Source organism: Wyeomyia smithii, chromosome 3 (assembly GCF_029784165.1).
Source record: "Wyeomyia smithii strain HCP4-BCI-WySm-NY-G18 chromosome 3, ASM2978416v1, whole genome shotgun sequence".
Lineage (NCBI taxonomy): Eukaryota > Metazoa > Arthropoda > Insecta > Diptera > Culicidae > Wyeomyia > Wyeomyia smithii.
The window spans coordinates 202,598,710-202,609,007 of NC_073696.1; the positions used below are offsets into that span (position 1 = coordinate 202,598,710).

The window sequence follows — 10,298 nt, forward strand, 5'->3', positions numbered from 1 at the left end:
AAATTGTTTCTCAATGTTCTGGAACACTTGAATAAGGTTCCAGAAAGCAGCGTAAGTGAATGAATTTTGCTGTTGCTTGACAATCACGAATGCCATTGTACTTTGAACCAATCAAATATTGCCGAGAAAATGGCATAGTTCTTGTATCCTTTCCCCCTCATAGCCAGTTTACTCGATTTTTATTTTATGAAATAAATTTGAAATAAGTTTCAAGAGATGAGATGAGTTTCGAAGTTTGCAAAGCATCTGATCTCAGTCTCTGCTTATATGAAGGAATTAGTTGTGTTGTGACCTCCAATATAGCGATATTCCGCGACTCCGACGCGAATCCCGAATTCTAGTAGCATAAAATTGCGCTCTCCCTTTCTAGTCGAGCTTATTGCCTAACTTCACACCAAAGCGCCAGTATGCGAGTAGTTCCTTTTATTCAAGCACTCACTACACGATTTTTGTTCTACACAACTGTAAATTTATTGGCTCAAAACTTTTACACTCTAACAACGTTTATTAAATCATTTAACTTTATTACACTAGCTACTAAAATTTTACAACTAAACAATAAATAATTTCGGTGACCGGCCGTGACACTTGCTATTGGGTTGATCGTAAGTAAGAAAAAAGGGATCTATGATGGTGGAATGCCCTTTTATAACGAGGCCAGAAGCATTGAAATAATGGGCTGAGAGAGATTGGTTGATTTGCTTGTAATCGTGTCTTTGGCTAAGTATGGCAGATGATGTGTCTCGGCTAAACTACGCCTACCCTACGATTGCTATCAACGGTTATCAAAAACTACGTTACCGACAGTAGCCCTTTCCATACCGTGAATCTACATTGCCGGCCACCTAAATTTGACAGTTCAAATTTACTTATCAAAACAAACTACAAAAGCACATGGAACAGTTTTGCACAAGGAATAAAATTTTTAACTTAATCTCCTCTTTTTTGTTTTGTACCTTTTTCAGCTTCTTCGGTTTCTGGAGGATCATCTGGTTCGGCTGTTGGTTGCTGGTTGTCAGGGAGTGGAAAAATCCGCGAAATAGGGCGTTTGTAGGTCGAAGTAGCTGTTCGCAAAGTGGCAACTCGTACCACTCCGTCGGCTCCGGGATGAATTTCTTCTATCCGTGCGAGAGGCCAAGAGATGGAAGGTTTTCCGTCCGTTTTCCGAAGAGGCGGTACAGTTCGAGCAGAGTGTTGTTCGCTCCTTGAAAATTTGTCCCGTTGTCCGAGTGAATTTCAGACGGCATACCATGGTGGGCGATAAAACGATGTAGGGCAGCGATGAAGGCATCTGTGGACAAATCGCTGACGAGCTCGAGGTGTACAGCCTTTGAGGCAAAGCAAACAAACACGGCTATGTATGCTTTTCGTGGTGCCGCTCTTCGGTGTGGTGGTTTGATGTAGACAGGGCCGCAGTAGTCCACTCCGACGACGGTGAAAGCTCTGCTAGGCGTGATGCGGGATTTCGGGAATTGGCCAATGGGTTGCTTTACAGGGACAGGGTTTTGGCGGAAGCATTGCGGACACTTACTACACACAAGATTAGCGGTAACTTTTCCGTTGATTGGCCAGAATTCTTGCCTCATCGTAGCTAGCGTCATGCGAGGACCAGAGTGTAAGCATAGTGCGTGATAGTGTTTCGCGATGAGGCGTGTGAGTGGGTGGATTTTAGGTAAAATAGCTGGGTGCTTGGTTTGGTAATTTTCAGCGGAGCGCTCAAGTCTGCCGCCGATACGAATAATGCCTTTTTCGTCGAGAAAAGGACCAAGTAATTTCAACGATGATTTGTTGGAAACCGGTCGGGATTGTGCCAGTTCCTTCAGCTCCTCAGTGAACATTTCCTGCTGTGCAACTTTCATTAGCGCATCCTTTGCGTGTTCCAATTCTACTACAGCGAATAGGTGAGGATAGTGATTAAATTTGCGACGACAATGGTTGGCAAAGCGAAGAATCAAAGCGGTAATTCGAACCAAGCGCCAGAAGGATGAGTATCGGTGGAAAAGGAAACAATGTTCCAGTGGCTGGCGTATCACTAGTACAGTTTTTCGTCGTTCTAGTATGTCTTCTGGCGGAGTTCCAGTGGGGTGTTTAGGCCAGTTTTCTTCTCCTTTTGAAAGCCAGGGTGGGCCACAGCGCCAGATGCTGTTGATGACAAATTGCTGAGGTAGCATTCCTCTAGAAATATGGTCTGCCGGATTGTCGGTTCCTTTGACGTGATTCCAGCTGTAGCCGTGGGTAAGTTGCTGAATTTCAGCTGTACGATTTCCGATAAACGTTTGCCAAGTGTTAGGTGGTGCCTGAATCCAATGAAGAGTGACAGTTGAGTTCGACCAAAACCAGCAAGGAATCCCCTCCAACCGCAGCGCTGCTGAAACCTTGGCGTAGAGTCTCGCCCCCAGACGAGCAGCACAAAGCTCAAGCCGCGGCAGACTACGCCGTTTGAGTGGAGCAACTCGTGATTTTGCCGCGACGAGCTCAATTTTGATTTGCCCATCCTTGCCAGTCGAACGAGCGTAAATGCAGGCACCATACCCAACTTCGGACGCATCCGCAAAAACGTGAAACTGTGTAGAGATTTCACCGACCAGAAAAACGAACCGAGGAATCTTGTAGCCTTCCAAATTAGACATTTGCGTTGAGAATTCTTCCCATTTGGTCGCAATATCCATCGGAACGGGATCGTCCCAGTCGACAGTGGATAGCCAGAGATGCTGCATTTTGATTTTCGCCCATGCCACGACAGGAGACACCAATCCAAGCGGGTCGTATAGTTTCGCAATCGCCGAGAATATGTTCCGTTTCGTCCAACAACCGTCGTTAGTAATTTGCTGTACTTCGATGCAAAGCTGATCAGATTCTGTTGTCCACCCTACTCCAAGCGTTTTTATTTTCTGTTCGGGATCAAAGTGCAGGGTGGTTTCTCCTCCCAGTGCTTCAGTGGGCAAATTTTCTAGCACTTGTGGGCAGTTCGAACACCATTTCCGTAGATCGAGACCTCCTTCCGCCAATAGGGCTTGAACTTCCTTTTGAAGCTGAATCGCTTCTTTGATCGTATCCGCCCCCGAGAGAAAATCGTCCATATAGAAGTCTTCATCTACGGCCTTTGCTCCAAGTTTGTACTTTTGGCTGCCGTCTACAGCCATTTGCTTCAAGACACGAGTGGCGAGAAACGACGATGGGGCCAAACCGTAGGTGACAGTTTGCAGCTCGTACACCTGAATTGGATCCGAAGGATTGAAGCGCCAGAGAATGCGTTGAAGCGAAGTGTCGTCTGAGTGAACCTGAATCTGCCTATACATTTTCGCAACATCAGCGACCAAAACTATAGCATGTTTTCGGAAGCGGAGCATCAAACTGAGCAGGTCGTCTTGAATCGTGGGACCAGTTAGTAGAGCGTCATTAAGAGAGAAATTAGTTGAAGTTTTAGCAGACCCATTGTATACCACCCGTACTTTAGTTGTAGTACTCGACTCTTTAAAAACTGGGTGATGTGGAAGATAGCAGACCGTTTTACCTTCGTCGAGACTAAGGTCGTCCACGCCGCCGATGCATTTCATATGACCTAACTCGATGTACTCCTTCATAAAGTCCCCGTACTGCGAGCGTAGATTTGAATCCTTTGCCAGCCGTGTTTCAGTTTGTAAAAACCGTCTTAAAGCCATTCGTTTCGATTCACCGATCATTTTTGCAAAATTCATCTGCTTAGGGTAGCGCACAATATATCTGCCAGTTTCGTCTCGTGTGAACGTGTTCACGAAATGTGTTTCGCAGTCCTCTTCTTCCTGAGAGCGGGGGGTTTTAACCGGTAGTTCTTCGACTATCCAAAACTTTTCGATCGCCTTTTCAAGAGAGTCTAGCTTCGTGATGTGACAGCTAACCAGTGTTGATTCCTTCATGCATTTAGCTTCGCCGGCCACCACCCATCCGAACACCGTATTGACGAATACTGGTAGCGTATTGTCGAAATTTCGCACTTGCAGCCGGCCACCATCGCGTACATGAAACTCGTAAAATTGCTGCGCACCCAAGATTAAATCAATCGGTCCAGAAACATTGAAACTGGGATCGGCCAAGACCATGTCAGGGGGAAGTTTTAAATGAGCTAGCGGTATCGAAACAGATGGCTGGTCGCTGGTGACCTGCCCCAAAACCAAGAAATCCATTGACGTTGAGAAATTCTGCACTCGAGACTCAACCGTGGTGGAAACTTCATATGCTGTACGGCTCCGAGATCGTCCAATTCCAGTAATTTCCACCTTCTTGTCCCGCCGTGATAACTGAAGTAATTTACACAGATTTTCAGACATCAAGTTGACCTGTGATCCAGAATCCAGAAGAGCCCTTGCTTGGTGGGTCCTTCCCCATACGTCCTTCACCTTAAGCAATACCGTTAGCAAAAACGTGTGCGACCTAGGTTGCCCCATCACCACATTAGAAGAGATTGATGCCACCGAACTAGAAACCGATTCACCAGAGTTCAGAGCACCACCGGTTGTAGGTGGAACAGAAGAATTCACGTTGCTCGCTACTGAAGTTGAATTAGGATTAGAAGTAGAACCAGAACCGGGAAAACCAGGATGCAGCAACGAATGATGCTTTTTCGAGCACGTTTTGCATCGATATTTGGAAGGACAATCTCGCGCCAAGTGATTTCGCCCCAGACAGTTGCTGCAGAGACGCTTAGAATTTGTGAGCTGCAGCCGTTTGTCCACCGGTAGGCTGGCGAACGTTTCACACTTGGTAATCCAATGTTTCTCACTGCAAGCGAAACAGTTTGAGGGAGTATTTTCGGTCGCCGAGTTGACCGAAACTTTAGTGGGACGGAATTTGCTACCACTGAACGATGTTGCAGTTGAAAACATATGTTGATCGACCGAAACCGCATCCAAAACTCTAGTTTGCTTTTTGAGAAATTCGACCAACGACGCAAAAGATGGCTCTTTGTCCGGTGTAACATTTTCCTCCCATAGTTTCTGCATGACGTCGTCCAGTTTCGACACCATCAAATGGACCAGCATGGCTCCCCAACCGTTCGTTTTCTCTCCCAATTGGTCCAAAATTTTCGTGTTACGTTCAAAACAGTCGATAAGATCGTGTAAACCAGCCGCTGATTCCCGCCTCATCCGAGTGTAACCGAATAAGGCATTCAAGTGTCGCTTTTTGAGGAGATATTTGTTCGAAAACCTGTCGACTAAACTTTCCCAAGCAACCCTATAATTAGCCTCACTCATCGCATAAGAATCTATCAACTTAAGAGCACCGCCTTTCAGAGAAGCACGCAAATAGTGGAATTTTTGAATGTCGCTGAGTTCCTTAGATAATTCAATCAAGGCTTTAAACGTGTCGTGAAAAGGTAACCAATTTTGAAAATTGCCGTCAAACTCTGGCAGATTTATTTGAGGAAGTCGTACGGAAGATTGAACATGTGGAGCTTGATTTGGGTGTGTAATAGTAGTATTTGGTGTCGCATGATCTTGTGGTAATTTTCGCGCCAACCCTGCCCTTACCTCGTAATACTTTTCCTCGAACTCGGCCCGAAGTTGCTGGTGGTCTGCTATGTTCTCCTCACTGTCGTCAAGGCCTTCGATGTCGTTTTGAATCTCCTCGAATTCCGTATATTCCTGCTCCAATTTTTCCATGCGAACCCTGACTGCTTGCTCATCGAATTCTTTCGTAGTTTGCAGGTATTGGTCCAGTCGCTCTACGCATTGCACCACGTAGTTTCTGCTGCGCACCAGTCCCTTGTACTTTTTGGACGTCGTCGCCATGCTCCCTGCACCGTATGAATATCACGAAGAGCAGCCAAAACCTGTAAAAGGCAACCAGCAAAGCACCTTCGAGAGAAAAATATCGTTCACTGGACAGGAACTCACCTGGTGAGCCTGTCTAATAGGCCTTGTATTATAAATATCTCAGCTTCCCTCGTTTGGCGCGCGAAATTGAATTCAGCACACCAGCACAGCCCAAAGCGTTCACGTAGGGTTGCAAGAATCCTGCGTCCACCGAGTTGAATTCCAGATCGTCTTTCCGAGTCCAGACTAAGTCCCCAATAGCACCAAATCGATGAAAAAATATCCGGCCACCAAAACTCCGTCGAAGTAGTGAGACAGTAGAACCACAGCCTTGTAGGCCTGTTCAATAAGCCTTGTATAATTATTCAATGTCTCCTTGATCCCGAAAAACCGTTATAGCTGCACACAGAAGTTTAGCGTACGAAAACGAGATGGCAGCGCCCAGTGAATTCACCTGCACGATAGTCGCGATGGCGCCTCTACCTTTGTTAAAGTTGAATATGGCACCGATTCAATTGTCCTAATGGCGTCTCGGCGTCGGTATCTCAAGGGAACGCTATCCTGGTCACGGCACCAATGTTGTGACCTCCAATATAGCGATATTCCGCGACTCCGACGCGAATCCCGAATTCTAGTAGCATAAAATTGCGTTCTCCCTTTCTAGTCGAGCTTATTGCCTAACTTCACACCAAAGCGCCAGTATGCGAGTAGTTCCTTTTATTCAAGCACTCACTACACGATTTTTGTTCTACACAACTGTAAATTTATTGGCTCAAAACTTTTACACTCTAACAACGTTTATTAAATCATTTAACTTTATTACACTAGCTACTAAAATTTTACAACTAAACAATAATTAATTTCGGTGACCGGCCGTGACACTTGCTATTGGGTTGATCGTAAGTAAGAAAAAAGGGATCTATGATGGTGGAATGCCCTTTTATAACGAGGCCAGAAGCATTGAAATAATGGGCTGAGAGAGATTGGTTGATTTGCTTGTAATCGTGTCTTTGGCTAAGTATGGCAGATGATGTGTCTCGGCTAAACTACGCCTACCCTACGATTGCTATCAACGGTTATCAAAAACTACGTTACCGACAGTAGCCCTTTCCATACCGTGAATCTACAAGTTGAAAAACACAAAATTTTCATTAATCTAGAAAAGTTTTTCAACGCTGTTCGTAAGTGCCCCAGGACTGTCCGAAACTACCCCACACACGGGGCACATTCGGACAAAAAAGTAATTTTGAAAAATTTAAACAAAATCGATCGAAATCGCATCATCGCACACTACTAACACGCTTATATGATACTCTGATGTCCAAGCAACAGCCAGGATGAATTCAGATTTTTCTGAAAGATAACAAAAAAATATTAAAAATCATGGTAGAAAAAGTGCCCGAAACTGCTTCCCTCTCCCCTACATAGTTTTTGTTTCTTTTATGGTGCTATTTATTTTCTTTTCATCATTCAGGACAATTCTGAAAGATTTCCAAACCTGTCGTTAATGGCAAGAGACGTCCTGTGTGTTTCTGCATCGAGTGTTCCACTCGAAAACAAATTTTCTTCGGGGCGGATCCTCGTTACAACACGCAGAAACAGACTAAGTAGAATAAGAATCCGGCAGCTACTATTACTAAAATATTGGCTCAAATAAATGTTCCAAAACTAGGAAAATTTTAGAACCAGCCTTTTTTGTTACTACACTCCAAATTTTTCAATTAGAAAAAAATATGATAAAATATATAAAAAACAAATTGCAAACTTAGTTTGTATTGTATTGATTTAGTCAAACATTTTTCAACATGCATAAGTCTTTATAATAATTTTTTCACTAAAATAACGCTCTCGAAAAAACTGGCAACTTTTGTTCCCGGACTTCGGACCGGACTCCGGACGGGAACCGGAACGAATCCAATCGGACCGGACCCAAATCGGACCGGAACGAGCTAGTTCCGATTTTTTACCGGACCGGGCTGGACCGGAACGCGAACCCAACGTTTTCGTTCCGATGTCGAACACTAATCAGCTCAGTTCGTAGGTGGAAATAACACTGCTGTTCATTCTTTTTTGAAAGTATTTAGCAGAAATGGTTTAAAACCTTTAGCAAATGAAGTTTTCTACGCGAATTTCAGAATTCAAGTGGTTTTTTACGTCAATTTCGGAATTTGTCTTGTTCTTTTCTTTTTGAACAAATCAAATGCTTGGTTTTTGTAGGACAGTACCTATGTTGGATTTTAGAAAAATCGAAAACTACATTTAAAATAAAAACCATTAATCAAAATTGACATCATGTTTCAAAGTAATGACAAATAGTGTAAGCTTATACTGTATCTGTATTTATAAAGCAATGACATAATTTATTATTATTTAATTTCAATCTCTGAAACATGCTGAATATTTATGACACTACGTTCCTTTTACATCCCGAAATCATCTTCCTCTGTCTTCAGCGAAACATAATATATTTTTGGCGGTTTATTCTCGATGCAACTGAATTAGAACATTTAGCCATGTGCAAATAATAACACGTGTGTTATAATAACACGTGTGAAAATTAAAACTCAGTTCACTCCGATTTCCTCACGCTACAATGGGTCCGTATCAGGCGAGAGGAGGTGTGTAGAGGACTAAACGCAATCAATGGTAACTTGTACCTAGTTGCTACACATAAAAAAATAACAAACTTTTGTGTACCTCAGGTTCATAGTTTGCTAGGAAAGAAGAAAGTTGTAGTAACTTGCGTTTCTCCGTTTCTCCAGTCGAGCTTCGTAGCCGCAAGGTTACAGAGTCCGCTTTGACAAGCGAATGGTGATAGGTTCGAATCTTAGTAGAACCAAACCATTCGTTCGCAAAAAAGGACTTTAAGTATGGGTTTATTCTCAGGCTCTTTCACACAAAATCTCCTCTCCAGATTTAATAACCTCTCGTCTAAAGCTTCGATAATATCATAGACTATAGCACGTTATATGCCTTTAGAGTGATAGCTTGCAGGAGGATATGATAGAATCGATGAGGAAGAAAGTTGGTTACTAAATCTGAATGAGAAGACAAAAAGTACTATAACTTCCCTCCAGACTTAATAACCACTGATCTAAAGCTTCGATAATATCATAGACTATAGCACGTTATATGCTTTTAAAGTGATAGCCTGCAGGAGGATATGATAAGGTCGATAAGGAAGGTAGTAGGTTACTAAGTCTGAAGGAGAAGACAAAAAGCACTATAACACGGAGCAGGTTACTTCTCAATAAGTAGCACTGCAAAATGGTAAAAAAAAACAGAAATGTGCAAACAGCAAAAACGTCCGGACAAATGCCACAATAGATCAAACAACCACTGGTCGCAGTGGGGTCCACAAAAAAAAACTTGCGTTTGGCGTGTGCGTGACCACTGACAGCTTACGAAACTACATATATTCCGAAAACTATATATATTCCGATTTGTAGGTCACTGTAGTGTCTGTCTAGAAAACAGAGCTATAATCTGGGGATAGCCTTTCGTTTGCGAAATGATTGCGGTTACATTCGTTAATTAATAAATTATACTTATTCTACAAAAACCAACAAAATTAATGGTAGCTGTATTCGTACAGCCAACAAAATGCTGGAAGGGCGCTGACAGACACTAATGACCCGTGTCAACGAAATTTATTTTCTGGAAAAACGAAAAAACTGCCAGGGAAAATTTTTGAGCTGGAAGACGGTCGATTATTTACAATCACACTTATTTCGAGACATGTCCATCTTGAAATAAAAGCATTTCTAAGGCATTTGGCTTCGAAAAAATACGATTTCGACGATTTCATGAACGGAACCTTTCAATGATCTACAACTCCTTGAGGTAATTTTGATCGGATTATTATATATTAAGTTCTTTTAGCAATAATTTAGCCAAAATCTATTCGCAATGTTGACCTCTACGTGACATTCTTACTTTCAAACTAAAAATAATCTTCCAGATTCCTAATAATTCAAGAATAGGTTTCAATAGCGATGAAAAAAAAATCAAATAGTAGCGCAATAAAACTATTCAAATTCTCAGTTCTGAAGTTATATGCCTCTGATCTGCAGCAGAGGCAGTCCACGAAAACTTCGCAAACCAAAATTAATGATAAGAAAATGTTTTTTCTTACGGTGTTTTTTTCTTCTGGAACGGCAAAAATACTATCTACAACTTTGCTGAAGACATAACACTTATTAAACAAACCATTTTGGTTTATAAAAAGATAAAAAGAAAACATCTAATTTTCTAACTACCAACGGTCTACCACAGCACGCTACTGTGTACCACTCTGATTTTCTCATACATCATGAAAAAAAAAACTAAAGAACAATTTTCTCATCTGAAATCACTTACATTTAATTGAGTTCACAACCGGTTCCCTAAGGTCTAAGCACGCAAAATGGTTTTTTGCTTGTTGCGACAAAATTCGCTCGTCGTTGTTAAAGTACGTCACAAAATCCATATTACCTGTTAAAATATTCCAAACACGTTGTTAACTAC

General features: G+C 42.5%; 1 protein-coding gene across 1 annotated transcript; it reads right to left on the reverse strand.

Moving 5' to 3' along the window:
• Positions 1–1,118: 1,118 nt before the first annotated feature.
• Positions 1,119–5,768, reverse strand: LOC129729005 (uncharacterized). The gene has a single exon (XM_055687483.1). It carries the CDS (start codon positions 5,766–5,768, stop codon positions 1,119–1,121), a length of 4,650 nt encoding a protein of 1,549 aa, XP_055543458.1.
• Positions 5,769–10,298: the final 4,530 nt, after the last annotated feature.

Bases quoted from the DNA above. Each gene is read 5' to 3' on its own strand.
- LOC129729005 (XM_055687483.1), bottom strand. From the start codon at position 5,768: ATGGCGACGACGTCCAAAAAGTACAAGGGACTGGTGCGCAGCAGAAAC.